The sequence below is a fragment of the Pseudorasbora parva genome, chromosome 14, assembly GCF_024679245.1.
Source record: "Pseudorasbora parva isolate DD20220531a chromosome 14, ASM2467924v1, whole genome shotgun sequence".
In the NCBI taxonomy this organism is placed as follows: domain Eukaryota; kingdom Metazoa; phylum Chordata; class Actinopteri; order Cypriniformes; family Gobionidae; genus Pseudorasbora; species Pseudorasbora parva.
This window is the reverse complement of record NC_090185.1, coordinates 2,622,778-2,638,384: the sequence shown is the minus strand read 5'-3', so window position 1 is coordinate 2,638,384 and position 15,607 is coordinate 2,622,778. Positions and strand designations below refer to the sequence as shown.

General features: G+C 39.2%; 2 protein-coding genes across 3 annotated transcripts; both read right to left on the bottom strand.

Annotated features, from left to right (window-relative positions):
• Positions 1-60: 60 nt before the first annotated feature.
• Positions 61-15,600, bottom strand: LOC137039906 (zinc finger protein 184-like). 2 transcript variants are annotated; one of them, XM_067415209.1, is made up of 2 exons: positions 15,574-15,600; positions 61-2,863 (listed from the first exon to the last, which is right to left on the bottom strand). In XM_067415209.1, exon 2 carries the CDS (start codon positions 2,856-2,858, stop codon positions 1,584-1,586), a length of 1,275 nt encoding a protein of 424 aa, XP_067271310.1. In that variant the 5' UTR covers positions 2,859-2,863; positions 15,574-15,600; the 3' UTR covers positions 61-1,583. The 2 variants fall into 2 exon arrangements, with proteins under 2 accessions (XP_067271310.1, XP_067271309.1); XM_067415208.1 differs by lacking the exon at positions 15,574-15,600 and adding an exon at positions 15,261-15,387.
• On the bottom strand, positions 7,777-15,399 carry LOC137039905 (zinc finger protein ZFP2-like). Its single transcript, XM_067415207.1, has 7 exons — positions 15,261-15,399; positions 14,761-15,060; positions 14,143-14,241; positions 13,934-14,032; positions 13,722-13,820; positions 13,573-13,637; positions 7,777-8,609 (listed from the first exon to the last, which is right to left on the bottom strand). The coding sequence occupies exons 2-7, from the start codon at positions 14,991-14,993 to the stop codon at positions 7,855-7,857; spliced, it is 1,350 nt and encodes a 449-aa protein (XP_067271308.1). The 5' UTR covers positions 14,994-15,060; positions 15,261-15,399; the 3' UTR covers positions 7,777-7,854.
• Positions 15,601-15,607: the final 7 nt, after the last annotated feature.

The window sequence follows — 15,607 nt, the reverse complement described above, 5'->3', positions numbered from 1 at the left end:
CAGTCTCAAATTTAGGATAGAATGCCAATTGATTCTTGGTCATTAGTTGACTGTCACACTTGATGTAAGACTATATTTAATCAGTTTACTATGTACTCTTAGGTAGAATAATATTACAATAACCAGGGGTTGAGACTCACCCTCTTTACATTGGTTTTGCAGTTTTTTTACTAGTCCCTACAGTCTAAGGGTGCGTTCATACTTGTCACTTTTGGTTGGATTAAAACAAACCCAGGTGCGATTGTTTGTTTAGTGCGGTTCATTTGAACATATGTGAACGCTGCCATCTGAACCCTGGAGCGCACCAAACCAGCGGACCGAGAGCGCTAAAAAGACGGGTCTCGGTCCGCTTCCAAACGAACTCTGGTGCGGATCGATTGATATATGAACGCAATACGGACCAAAGACATGTGAACGAACCAAAAACAGGACGTGATGTCACAAGATGCGACGCATAGTCAGCTGATTTGAAGATGTGGAAAGAAAAGTGTATCCAAAATGAATAATGAACGTTAGAGGGCAAACGTAGATCAACGAGGAAGTGCCTCATCAATATTTGGTCCGACGAGCATGTTTCGAAAATGCTAGAAGAAACGCACAAAAAGCACACCTGGGTCTTCTCATCAGAGGACCTGTGCTGCCCATTAGTCGGTACAGACGACAGAACAGCCGTCTCTTTTCTGCATACAACTGAGGAAATCCTGCTGCTGTTTTGAATGTTTTAAACATTTTATGAGCTCTTCATAAGTTCTCAGCTGGCAAAAATAATGCCATATACATGTACATGCATAAAATGATCGCGTTTAAGCCAACACACATCATTGTTTTGAATGTTCGGTAGGCAAGCTCCTACTCATATAAGCCGACCAATCAGGTTGTGAGCGTCTCCCTGTGCCTTTGGTTCGGTAACTTTAGGTTCGCTGTTATAAATGCCAGTGTGAACGCTAAGCGGACCAGGACTATATGTTTTGTTTTTTGGTCCGGACCAAACTAACCAAACTACAAGTGTGAACGCACCCTAAAACTTCAGTCTGCGTGCCCTAATGCTCCTCCTAATCTGAGTTTTAGTCCATTACTAACCGGTAAAATTGTAGAGATAATAATTTCAGAGTCAATCAGAATAACAACTGAAAGAATTTCACATACAATCAATACAAAACATCAAATGCTCAGAAATAAAGAATAAAGGCTGCATTATGACATCTGAAAGACACGCAGCATTAGGGGCTAATCCTCAACTAATCAGCCCAAGCCTTTTGCAGCATTTCTTTAAATACCGAGACAAAACATCCCCAAAGTGAGGCATGAACTTACAATAGGAATTTGGATTAATCAAGGTCCCAGACCTGCGTAGTTTAATCCCTTCGGGTACATTTCTGGTGATCTCAGCATGTGAAAATTAGAGATGGGGGAAAGGAAAGGAAATGTAGTTGGACGTCTAAGATGAGGATGCTAATTTCCAGAAACGTCTTTTGTCTTCTCAGAGAGTAGTTTGTTCTTGGCTCCAGTCTTACATCATTATTATTGTGTCATGTTTGGTTAGGTCGTGGGATCAAAACTAAAGGTGCTGTGTTGAAAATGAACTACTTACTATGATTGTTTTTTGTATGACTTTGTAGAGGAGATGAATGAGTGAAACTCTTCCCACATGCAGTGCAGTGATACGGTTTCTCTCCAGTGTGGATCCTCTCATGTATTTTCAGGCATCCTGAATGACTAAATCTCCTGTCGCAGTGTGAACACATGTAAGGTTTCTCTCCAGTGTGGATCCTCTTGTGTTTTTTTAGGCCTCCTGAATGACTGAATCTCTTGTCGCAGTGTGAACACTTGTAAGGTTTCTCTCCAGTATGGATCCTCTGGTGCACATTCAAATCTCCAACAGTAATGAAACCCTTCCCACACTCAAAGCACACATGAACTCTTTCACCCGTATGTATTTTCTGATGTTTTTTTAAATTCTGCAGATGTGAAAAACTCTTTCCACACAAGGAACATGAATGTGGTTTCTCCTGTGAATGAACTTTTAGGTGGCTCTTCAGGCCTGAAGCCCTCAAAAATGTTTTGCCACACTGATCACATTTATGCGGTTTCTCTCCAGTGTGGATGTTCATGTGTTCCTTAAGGTGTCTCTGTTGTCTGAAACTCTTCCCACATTGATCACATTTATGCGGTTTCTCTCCAGTATGGATGTTCATGTGTTCCTTAAGGTGTCTCTGTTGTCTGAAACTCTTCCCACATTGATCACATGTGAACGGTTTCTCTCTAGTGTGGTTCATCATGTGAACCTTGAGACTGTGTTTGTGTGTAAAACATTTTCCACACTGAACACATGTGAACGGTTTCTCTCCAGTGTGGTTCATCATGTGAACCTTGAGACTGTGTTTGTGTGTAAAACATTTTCCACACTGAACACATGTGAACGGTTTCTCTCCAGTGTGGATGTTCATGTGTTCCTTAAGGTGCCCTTTTTGTACAAAACTCTTTCCACATTGATCACATGTGAACGGGTTCTCTCCAGTGTGGATGTTCATGTGTGTCTTAAGGTGCCCTTTTTGTACAAAACTCTTTCCACATTGATCACATGTGAACGGTTTCTCTCCAGTGTGGATCCTCACGTGAACCTTGAGACTCTGTTTGTGTGTAAAACTTTTCTCACACTGATCACATGTGAACGGTTTCTCTCCAGTATGGATCCTCACGTGAACCTTGAGATTCTGTTTGTATGTAAAACCCTTCCCACACTGATGGCAGGTGAAAGCTTTCTCTTCTCTTCTTTTCAGTAAAGAAATACTTTCAGCCTGTGAGTGAGTTTCTTCAGTTTTGACACGACAATGTTTTTCTTCCTCATTCTTCAGCATGATGTCTGAAATGACAGTAAAACATTTTTTACATTAAATAATTTAGGACTGTCAAATATAAAAAAATTGAATCATGATTTAACAAACCTTTATTGTGAAATTAATCATACACAATTTATCTAGTTTAACATGTTCATTTTGTCATCATTTGCCATATCCAGCAAAGTGAACCTTCAGATTGAAGGGTGACTGTCACAAAACAGTAGACTGTGTTAACCCACCCCGATCTGCTGGCAATTTGATTTCACCCTGCAGCTCAGGCTTGAAACCTGTACATCATTTTATCCTTCGTCTGTAACAAATTTGCAGGAACCAATCACAAACCGGCTTATCTAGCTTGCGCACTATTGGCTGGTTTAACACGTTGACAGATAGAGTTATTTGAACTCTACCCATTAATTAAGATTAATCCTCTCATAAAAACATATACTCATCCGACAGGTATATATATATACAGTAGGCACATTAACAACTTTCATTGGCAGTTTTTCCCCAAAAATTAAAAAAACGTTATTAATTACAATTCCCACATTACACATCCACAACCTCGATAATATACATATTATACAATTACATAATGCATAGCTCACCATTAACCTACATATCGCATAACTGACATATTGTACACCCCAATAGCCTAAAAATTGCATGGATGACATAATCAACATAACCTAATCACTACATGATGACATAGTGAACAGTACAACAGTCTATACACTTTCAATCCTCACGTTACATTATTCCAATAGCCTACTTATTGCATGATAACATAGCCTACATATTATATATATATATATATATATATATATATATATATATATATATATATATATATATATATATATATATATATATGCACACACGATCACGCCTACTGTGGTCTCATTGGTTTAAAGGTCCCGTTCTTCGCGATTCCATCTTTCAAACTTTAGTCAGTGTGTAATGTTGCTGTTAGAGCATAAATAATACCTGTAAAATTATAAAGCTATAAAACAAAGTTCAATGCCAAGCGAGATATTTTATTTAACAGAAGTTCCCTTTCAAAGCCTACAGCGAACGGCCGGTTTGGACGACACCGCTGCACTTCCTGCTGTGATGACGTCACTAGAACTGTTTGTAGACTAAAGCTCCGCCCACAAGAACACGCAAAATAGGGGGCGTGGTCTCGTTGCTCTCCCACGTGGAGAAGAGCGCGCATTCAGCGCTTGCATCGCCCCGTTATGGTAAGAGGCAGGACCTTTCCGGGCAAAGTGCGGTAAGCTCCGGATGGTATTTCTCCTGATCCGAAGAAGGTGGAAGCAGTAACAGGTTTCAGAACACCAACGGATCTGAAACAAGTGAGAGGATTTATAGGCCTCACAAGCTATTACAGACTATTCATTCCAAGTTATGTGCAATAAGCAGAGCCACTTTTTAAGCTCACCAGAAAGGAGACGCCATACAACTGGGATGATAGTTGTCAGGCTTCGATGGATTACTTGAAAAGCTGCCTTACGTCTGAACCAATTGTGTGCCTCCCTGATTTCACACAGCCATTTTTCATCAACACCGACAACTGTGACTTAGGACTTGGTGCGGCCCTGATGCAGAAGGATGACATGGGGAGAGCTGTGGTTGTATCTTTTGCGAGCAGAACATTGCACAAAGCAGAAAGGCCTTACTCGACGCCTGAGAAGGAATGTTTGGGAGTGATTTGGGCTCTGGAACATTTCAGACCTTACATTGAGGGCCTTCATGTAACCATTTTTACTGACCACAACAACCTGAGGTGGCTGATGGCCCGTCTCAACCCCTCTGGATGACTTGCAAGATGGTCTTTGCGTCTGCAGGATTTTGATTTTAACATCATCCACGGGCCGGGTGTTCAGAATAAGGTTCCAGACACTTTGTCACGCAGCCCACTGCCGCATTGTGAGGGACCTATTGACATTCTTCCGTCACATGCAGTCATTGCTGGGTTGGATCCGCGGAGTCTCTCCTCAATCACAATCACAGACAGAGAGCAGTTGAGGCATTTACAGAATGGAGACCCGGTGGTTGGCGGTCTTCTTCGAAACCTTGAAGAGGGTGGCTCTAATGAAGTGCATGTCATTCATGATGGTCTGCTTTATTTTAGAGACCCAAAGATAACCTGCAGTCTCCACCCAATGAAACAGCTTAAGCTATATGTCCCAACAGTTATTCGACCCATTGTACTCAAATATTATCACGACCATCCTATAGCTGGCCACCTGGGCAGGACGAAAACGCTAGCAAGGCTGAAACAAAGGTTCTTTTGGCCCAAAATGGCGGCAGACGTGAAAAATATGTTATATCATGTCCTGTGTGCCAGTTGACAAGGCCGAGCTAAAGGAAACCAGCAGGCCTGATGGTTCCGATCAAACCAGTGAAACCCTGGGAATACACAGGTATGGATTTTGTGGGTCCACTTCCATGTACTCAGAGGGGCAATCTAATCGTCTTCGTTGACTACTTGAGTGCAGTACAGTCTACGGGAGTGCAATACAGTCGGTGACTGCTCAAGCGGCAGCGAGTAAGCCAACCTACCTCATATCAGATCAAGGAACCCCGTTTGTGAGCAATCTTTTTGAGCATGTGGTGGGTGCCATCAGTACCGAACACCGGCTGAAAACAGCGTACCACCCACAAACAATCGCAACTGAGAGAGTAAACCGCACGTTTAAAACTGTCATACCTGCGTATGTGGGGGACAAGCACACTTCGTGGGACAAGTATCTTCCGCAAATCTGTTTTGCTCTTCGTACTGCACCCCATGAGAGCACAGGTCACTCTCCTGCGATGTTGATATATGGCCGTAAGTTGGAGATGCAACTTGATTTGATAACACAACCATGTACAGATGGAGTGGATGATCCTGACATGCTTTACCCTGAGAGCTTGAAAGCTTCTTTAAAAGTTGCTCACGATCATGCCAGAGCTGCTCTGGTGGACAGCCATACAAAAAGAAAGCATTACTATGACCAAAAGCGACGCACTGTCATATGCTGTGGGAGACTTGGTCAGGGTTGAGACTTGGTCAGGGTTCCACAGTCTCTGTGGGAGACTGAGACAGGGTTGAGAAGATTAGGCAAATTAGTCCGGTGATGTAGGACTGCGCGCGACTGCTCCTCCAAAGCCCCTTTCACACTGAACGTCGGACACGCAATATTCCCGGAACATTGCCGGGTCGCATTCTGTGTGAAAGCAACCACGTTCCGGCATTGATTACCGAATTGAACCCGGGTCGGGGACCTAGTAACATTGCGGTATTCGACCCGGGACGAGCGCTGTGTGAACAAAAGCCGAAACACAAGTCGAGACCACGGAGCTCCTTACTATCCGCGCTGAAGCTGAGATCGCTCGCCGTTATACGGTACATCCGGATGTCACGTGTCAACTCATTCCGGGACCGTCCCGGGTTGAGTGTGAAAGCGCACATTACGGTATTTCGCTGGCAGTGTGAATGGGCCAAATCTAGCGGCCCGGGAACAAATGCGGGGTCGCATTATCCGTGTATTGGCCATAGCAACTCTTACCGGCCACCAGGACTAATACAGTATTATATAAGCTATTTATCTGTTGTAAAGTGTAATAATCATCTCAGAAAATTCTTCTGTCAGGCGCAGTTAAAGTAAAAACTGCCTGGGGCAATATACGCTGTGTCATTACTCCAACATTATCTTCATAACTTACGAAATAAAAAGTTTACCCCTCAGAAAAATTAACTTTCCTCTCTTGTCAACATGAGCGCGGCAAGCGCTGTCACGTCATGTAAGGACGCACACTTAAAAGTAATCAGTCAGGTCGTTTACATGGTGGAAAAAAGTTAATAACGAGTATGGAAGAGATGGTTATGTATAGGTTTACTAAAGAGGTAATTAACAACGCCAGAAAAGAGCACTAATATGCAGATTCAGCAGCATATTCAGAAAGCTTGTAAAGCTAGATTTAAAATGACAATGTATATTATTATCATCTATTACGGACATTGCACGTGAGAAGGCTGAGACGAACGCGACCCATCAGACAGAGAGCTAGACTGATATTTACTGAACGTAAATATCGCAACTGATACTGAACCGAACCTCGCAAACACTGAACCGAACCTCGCAAAAGACTTTTGAAAATGCCGGTTGAAATAAAATGCTGCGTGAGCTAAACCAATCAGCGTGTTCAGCGCCCAAGTCCCGCCCTCGAAAGTTCCTGAACTTTGAAAAAGTACTACCTCGCGAGCAGGGCCGTTTGGAGGGGGAAATATTTACCCAGAACTTCATTTAGACCCTGGTTCCTGCGGTCTAAACACACCGAGTACCACCCAAAGTTCCTGGGTAAAGTTCCTGTGGTGGAAACGGGGCTATAGATTCTCAAACAGACAGAGAGTTGACACTGACAGCTCAACTGAAACTTTGAATCAGAGCTCAGACAAACATTATAAAGAACAGTGTACTGAACTCTCACTTGACTTTCCACCAGATAAGGTTGAAGATGGGGGTGTCTATGACTTGACATCTGACGCAGTTATTTCTGAAATGGCAAATCAGGGTCGGGGGCGTTATAGACTGAGACTAAGCCCTAAACCATCCTAATATTTAAACGGCTTTTAAATGGAAAGGCTTTTAAATGTATTTATTCATTAAGATGAATAAATGAGTTATTCTTAATGCAAGAAGAAGGAGTAGACAATATAATGGACAAAAGTAAAATGAAGAAAATACAAAAACGTAAACAAATTAGACGGATCTTTACAAAAACAAATAAATGAAAAAGTACAAGTTTAATATGAACAGTTAATAAGAACATTTTAAACCTTCATAAATGTATAATCAAACCACAAGCAGGCGATACATATGCATCATAAAAAGATTTTACAATATTTAACTCACAATAAAGCACAATGATGTCATTTATTGTTTAGAGATTTTATTGCTCGATGGTATTGTGTCATGTTTGATGAGAATGTGGTGTCAGACCTGAAAGCGCTGGAGCTTAAGATGATCTACTTTTTGTGATTGTTTTTCGTATGACTGCGTAGAGAAGATAATTGAGTGAAACTCTTCCCACATGCAGTGCAGTGATACGGTTTCTCTCCAGTGTGGAGCCTCTCGTGTGTTTTCAGATGTCCTGTCCGTCTGAATCTCTTGTCGCAGTGTGAACACTTGTAAGGTTTCTCTCCAGTGTGAGTCCTCCAGTGTAGTTTCAAACGTTCAGTTGTAACAAATTTCTTCCCACACTCTAAGCACTTATGATCTTTTTCACCCGTATGTATTTTCTGATGAAGTTTTAAGTTGTGCAGATGTGAAAAACTCTTTCCACACAAAGAACATGAATGTGGTTTGTTGTGTGAATGAACTTTCTGGTGGCTCTTCAGGCCTGAAGACTTTGAAAATATTCTGCCACAGTGTTCACATTCGTACTGCCTTTCTCTAGTGTGGATGTTCATGTGTTCCTTAAGGTTTGAAGATTGCCTAAAGCTCTTCCCACACTGATCACATGTGAAGGGTTTCTCTCCAGTGTGGATCCTCATGTGAAGCTCGAGGCTCAGTTTGTATTTTAAACTCTTTCCACAAAAAGAACATAAATGTGGTTTCTCCGGTGAATGAACTTTCAGGTGGCTCTTTAGAGCTGAAGCACACAAAAATGTTTTGCCACACTGATCACATACAAGCAGTTTATCTCCAGTCTGTGAATGAGCTTTCTTTCTAGTTTTGACAACATAATCCTCATCATCATCATCATCACTCTCGATCTCGTCTGAAATGAAAATAAAAATCATAATTTTAATGCATTTTTGAAAATGATTTCCACAAATGAGGTGTATTGTAGGATGACAGGTCTATTCCAGCATTTATTTGTTTGAACCAATATGAGCATTAGGAAAATAATCAATTATCTATATTAAAAAAAAAAAGGTGGGAAGCGGCAGCACATTCACGTTGCCATTATTGTGCATATTTGCACTGTAAAGCGAGTTATTCTGCAGTAATTTTGGGTGTGATTATATATAAAAAAAATTTTTTAAATAATTAAAAAAAACAGGTGTGTTTGAGTTCAGTAGTAATTTTAAAGGTTTAAAGGCCCGTTCTTCGCGATTCCATCTTTCAAACTTTAGTCAGTGTGTAATGTTGCTGTTAGAGCATAAATAATACCTGTAAAATTATAAAGCCAAGCCAGATATTTTATTTAACAGAAGTTCCCTTTCAAAGCCTACAGCGAACGGCCGGTTTGGACTACACCGCTGCACTTCCTGCTGTGATGACGTCACTAGAACCGTTTGTTGACTAACGCTCCGCCCACAAGAACACGCAAAATAGGGGGCGTGGTCTCATTGCTCTCCCACGTGGAGAAGAGCGCGCATTCAGCGCTTGCATCTCCCCGTTATGGTAAGAGGCGGGACCTTTCCGGGCAAAGCGCTCTAAGCTGCTGTCCAATCACAACACGGGAAGCGCTGGCCCAATCAGAACTCGTTACGTGTTTCTGAAATCAGGCCGCTTTTAGGACAGAGGAAACAGCGCTGTATAGATAAGGCAATTGTGTGGAAAATACTGTTTTTTTTTACACGCGAAACATGAACTCATGTTATATTGCACACTGTAAACATAATCAAAGCTTCGAAAACACGCGAAGAACGGGACCTTTAAAACATGTCTATCTAAAAGATTGACTTACGTGAACAATACTAAATACACCCATCTTTCGTTTTTTACTTTTAGAATTCATGTCATTAACTGTACATGACTTATTATGTCCATATGAATAGAAGTACAAGTTTGATTTCTAGCAACTACGTTCATAGCAAGAAGTCATTTAGATCACCAATTTTGTGCCAACCCAGCTAACAAAAAAAGGTCCAGGAGTAGTTCTTTCAGGAATTGTACTTTTTTTAAGTAGTTTAAAAACAGTGTACTTTTACTGCGCTATTTTCCCTAAACCTGCCGTCGCTACAGTATGATTATTTATTTTCCTGTCAACGTGATTGACTAAGATGAATAATCAGTCCTACTGTATCAAGACTCGCATCAAATCAACCAAAGCGCCCAGTGTGAGAGTGAGAGCACGCACACTTTTTGAAAGGGGGTAAGTGCTGGCTACTGTATGATGATGGCTGAAATTGCCTTAAACAATTACTACAAATGGACCACAGAATGTTACATTTTCTAATACATCTAATAAATGGTACGTATTCTGTTAGCGCTGTACAAGCTCGCGGTGCCATCTGCTGGAAACTCTTCATTTAGCTTGATTGTTTGCCAGGCTTTAAAGTGCATTAGGCATTAACTGATGGTCACTGCTAGATCTTTGTCCCTTATGTCAATTTCGTTTAACATGTAAACGCATTAAACCTGCTTTCTGTCAGCTTACTGAAGTGCATATTTTAATGTAATGTGTTCTCACATGGTGATTTACAGGCAGAGAGTTTGGACACATTACTATTTGTAATGTTTTGGAAAGAAGTTTCTTCTGCTCATCAAGCCTGCAATTATTTGATCAAAAATACAGATTTTTTAAATTTATTTTGTGATAAATTATTACCATTTTAAAAAAAATTCGTTTTCAATGTATTATACTTTAAATTATCATTTATTTCGGTGATGCATAGGTGAATTTTCACGATCGTCATTCAGTGTCACATGATACTTCATAAATCATTCTCATATTCAGATTTAATATGAGTGTTGGAAACAGGTCTACTGCTTAATATATTTGATGAATAAAAGGTTCAAAAGAACTGCATTTATTCAAAATAAAAACATTTTCAAATAATATAAATCCTTTATTATCAATTTTTATCAATTTAACACATCCTTGCTGAATACAATTATTGATTTAATTCAAAAAAAAGAAAGACTGACCCCAAATTACTGACCAGTGGTGTATATTGTTGTTACAAAAGATTTCAATTTTTAAAACATTTACTTCTTTTTTTCTACTTTTTATTCATCAAAGTATTATATAAAAAAAAAAGGATCACAGGTTATGAAAAAATATTAAGCAGCAGAACTGTTTCCAACTTTAAAAATGAAGCATCATACGAGAATGATTTTTGAAGGATCATGATCACTGAAGACTGGAGGAATGATCCTGAACATTCAGCTTTGCATCACAGAAATTAATGATCATTTAAAGTATAATAAATTGAAAACCAATTATTTTAAATTGTAATAATATATCACAATATATAAACATTTTTTTCTGTATTTTTGATCAAATAAATGCAGACTTGAGGAGCAGAAGAAACTTCTTTCAAAAGCATTACAAATAGAAATATGTCCAAACTTTTGGCCTGTACTAAATAACTTTTATAAAACATTAGATTTATATTTAAATCTTTTTTAATTGCAAGAAAAAATAATCAGTGGTGAAAACCATTTACTCGATGTTACTCGATTCTGATTTCTATTCTTTTTACAGAGAAAACGTCCATTGAAATTAAAGCACGAATGCGTCTTGAAAAGAAATAACTTTTCTTTGAAAAGAAAGATTTTTTTAAATATTTTTTACGTAAAATTGTTAATGTACAAAGCTTTGCAACCTTTTTAAATTACCCACAAGAAAACCTCTAACGAATGGTTGTCATAAATGTTACCAGATTATTGGTTGATTTCTCAAATATATCATGGCTGTATTCTTAGTGCTAACAATAAAAAGAAATATTTTTTGATGATATCATGTTTTTTGTTCTTACTGAGAATCATCCATTAAAGAGTAAGCTACATTTTTAATTTGCAGGGTATAAGGTGGACTAATATTCATAGCATAATACTCACTACTCTTGAGTACTTTTAAAACGGCTCATTTTTACTCCTACTTTGAGTAGTATTTAGGACAGGTACTTTTACTCTACTTAAATTACATTTTTTGACAAGTAACAGTACTTCTACTTGAGTATGCTTTTCAGTACTCTTCCCACCACTGGCTGTGAGGTTAGTCCAATGGCAATTCTTCCCATTGGCTTCTAACCTAAAACTAAAATGAAAGGTGCCCTAGGATGAAATATTGAATGAACCTTGCCATAGTGAAATAATAAGAGTTACATGGATATCAAATACTGTGAGTCTTAAACCTCCTACTTCTTATGCAAATCTCGTGTATGAAAAACCCCACGAAAAAATAAGTAATTCTCAACATAACGCCAACCGTGACGCAATCGTTGGGGATCATTTATAGGTACGCCCCCAAACATGTGCAATCATTCTGCTCCTGAGATTAAACCTTATTTTCATAATGTGGCATGTGGAATAGCCTACATAATAAATTGTAGCCTATGTTCGATTTGATTATTTAAGGATATGTTTTAATGTTTAAATGATAACTTTTGAAAATACTCGTGATTTGATGACATCTTTAATTTGTGATACTGATAAGTTACTTAGTAACAGGGAAGTTAGCAATTTTTAACATGAACATGTCATTCTGCAGAACAAAAAACATGTTTTTTTGCATAAACGTTCCATTTTCAAAGTAAATAAACAAACCCGCTTTTAAATCCAATATAGGTTTATTTTAGTTAAAGGTAGAAAACTTTTTTTCTAAATTTGTTTAAACTTTCTTTACATATCAATACATAATTAAAATCTAAGTACTCTGAAAAAGAAAGTATATAAATTAAGTATAAAAAAAGTATTAAAAAAAACTCTCACTAGGTCTGCCGCGATAGTCGATAAAACAATTAATCGCATGATAAAAAAATGAGCTCGATAATTTTTCCGGCCGCGATAATTGCCATATGCATGCTTTTTTGTTTTCCTCGTCTCTCTCGTTGACTGCGCGCGCCTCGTCCGCTTCGGGAGGTGTTTATACTCGACGCGCGGACCGGCTGAGGAGTGAGGAGACGTCATTCTCAGCCAGCAGATTCGTCTGGAACTCGTGGCTCTTCGGTTGCGGAGCCACACGCATAGTTACGAAATTTGACGTGCACAACGCCAAGCGAAATGGGGTCTCGCGCACTCCGCGTCAACGTCATTTTTACCGCGCGCACCTTCGCGCTCGAGCGGACGCGTCGAGTATAAACGAGGCTTAAAGCTACACTGAAGTTTGATCAACGCAGTTAATTCTTCAGTTCAATCTTTGTGTGCTAAAGGCTCATGAGTTCCTGTAGAGATAGCGATACACATTCTCCTTTTGCCAAATTTCTGGATTAAAAGAAAAAAAACAAGAACCGTACAGAACGGAAAACCGTGACCCTAAACCCGTGACCCGAGCCGAACCGTGGGTTTAGTGAACCGCCGCCGCTAATATGCTCCTAAAACACAATCATCCACTGCAGTTTTCATCCATTTTATTTATTGTTTTTGGTACTTATTTAAATGCATTTTTAAACAGACTGAGAGTCCATTGCTTTTATTGTTTTTGGTTGTTTTGTTCATTTATTGTGGTTATTTAAAATGGTTTCCATTTTTTGTGTTAAATAGTCTTTAGAAATTAAAGTTTATTGATCTTTGAAAAGGTGTTCCTGCATTTTTATGCCCTTATCATTATTTTAGATGAAAATGGTCTCAGAACGACAATATTATCGTTTATCGCAATAATTTCTTGGCCAAGTTATCGTCCAGCAAAATTTGTTATCGTGACAGGCCTAACTCTCACGACTGTTTTAAAGACAGCTCATTATTTCCATTCACTCCACCTTCTCCCTTCTGGACTCTTTCCAAAGCCACGCCCCCAAAACACATGACCGCGCTACATTTACCGCTCAGCTGGACGACGCATTATTTACCTGAGAGCGGAGAAGAAGGAGTGTCATCAGAAGAAGCGTCATCAGAAGGAAAGTCGTCATCATCTCTGCAAAAACGACAATAAAAACAGATAAACATGTGAATTGTTGTAAAAACTCATTCACTGAACGACGCAACATACAAGTCTTACCGGTCAGAAAGCGACTCCGAAACAATAGTGGAAACAGGGGGTGGTGGCTTTGTAAATCCATCTTTCGATGGTGAGGACGTTGATAGGTCTCTCTCATAACTAAACAAAAACAATACAAATCAACACAACAATTACATTACATTTTTAAAATGTCTTGATTACAGATAAACAGAGTAACACACACTCAAACAACACCTTCATAGAAGTCTTACCGGTCAGAAAGCGACTCCGAAACAATAGTGGAAACAGGAGATGGTGGCCTTGTAAATTCACTTTTCAATGGTGAGGACGTTGATAGGTCTTTCTCATAACTAAAAAATTATACAAAACAACACAACAATTACATCACATTTTTAAAATGTCTTGCTTACAGATAAACAGAGTAACACACACTCAAACAACACCTTCATAGAAGTCTTACCGGTCAGAAGGTGACTCCAAAACAATAGTGGAAACAGGAGATGGTGGCCTTGTAAATTCACTTTTCAATGGTGTGGACGTTGATACATGTTTCTCATAACTAAAAAAATAATACAAATAAACACAACAATCACATCACCACATTATTAAAATGTCTTGATTAGATAAACAGAGTAACATACACTCAAACAACACCTTCTCACAACTGCATTGCAGACACAAAATAAACACACACACACAACCGGGGAAAAAACACCAGTAAACATAGGTAGAGAATATAAAAACACACCAAGGGTGGAAATAAACGTGCAGGTAGAGTTCCCAGCGAACATGTTAAACTAGTTTAGACAGAGGGTAGTAGCTAAAGCTAACTTAGTTCTTCTAAAAGAAAGTTCTGGATGCTGTGTATACTAGCTTTTACACATGCATTTTGTTATCTAAAGTTAAATTTTGTGAAATTCAACACGATATATTAAGCATATTGAGTATTTATCATCTCTAATGGCTCACTAAGTGTATAACATTGTAACTTTATGCCAAGTAATCTTATGTTAGCTAGTGATACATGCTTCATTAAAACATAAACCACAAAAAAAGTATAATCAAAATGAAAGATTACCTGTCCAGCAGAAATACAGCCATCGAGGAGTCGCTTTTCAGCCCTTTGAGGTCCCTCAGTTCTCGCCATCGTTGGAAAGCAACACCGATATTTACTCGGGTTTGATTTCTTTGTTGGTCCAAATACTTTTTGCGCATTGCCTTTTCGTGTAATGTCTTCCTTTTTTTGCATGGTTTGCCTTCGCTGGCTGCAAGCCCCGGCACTGTGAATTTTGAATGATCTTTCTCTGCCATTATTTAAGCTCTTCCGAGGTTTCGTGCCTCTTAGAAACTCCTCAAATCAAACGCATGTTGGCAGATCCTGTGGCAAAAGGGGCGCCCAAGCAAATCATTTGTTTCGTCCCGGACGAAAATAATGAGCGGTGTTTAATGCAGATTAAAAAGTCTTGAGTCTCTCGATTTTTATACGCTCTCTTTCAGAGTACTTACATTTTAATTATGTATTGATAAAGAAATTGTAAACAAACTTGGACAAAAGTGCATAAGATAATTCTTACCTACCTTTAAAATGTTTCGTTTGTCTGAGCTCTGCAGGTGAAAGGCAAAGCATTGGCGACTGTATTTTCCAAGGATTGTTATGAAAATGGCGGGTGAAATAGGGACGTCGTGTTAGATCACATACAGTCAATAACACTACGAACTTGATCAGATGGTCGCGTCGTGCTAAATCTGCAGACGCCGGAAAAGTCGCACATAGCGCTTTACCCGATGAAAACAATCCAGAAATAACCTTGTAAATGTTGCTTAAACAAACGGTGTAAAGTGTGTGCTATAGATGTGTAAACACGGGCGATATCTCAACTGTTGAACTCACCTCAGGAGGCACAAAAAACGCGATGACTGAACGG

Bases quoted from the DNA above. Each gene is read 5' to 3' on its own strand.
- LOC137039906 (XM_067415208.1), bottom strand. From the start codon at position 15,309: ATGCTTTGCCTTTCACCTGCAGAGCTCAGACAAACGAAACATTTTAAA. The intron at 2,864-15,260 runs GTAGGTAAGAAT...CTGTCATTTCAG, and splicing joins ACAAACGAAACATTTTAAAG to ACATCATGCTGAAGAATGAG.
- LOC137039905 (XM_067415207.1), bottom strand. From the start codon at position 14,993: ATGGCAGAGAAAGATCATTCAAAATTCACAGTGCCGGGGCTTGCAGCC. The intron at 14,242-14,760 runs GTAATCTTTCAT...TTATTTTTTTAG, and splicing joins GCTGTATTTCTGCTGGACAG to TTATGAGAAACATGTATCAA. The intron at 13,821-13,933 runs GTAAGACTTCTA...GTTTTTGTTTAG, and splicing joins TCGGAGTCGCTTTCTGACCG to TTATGAGAGAGACCTATCAA.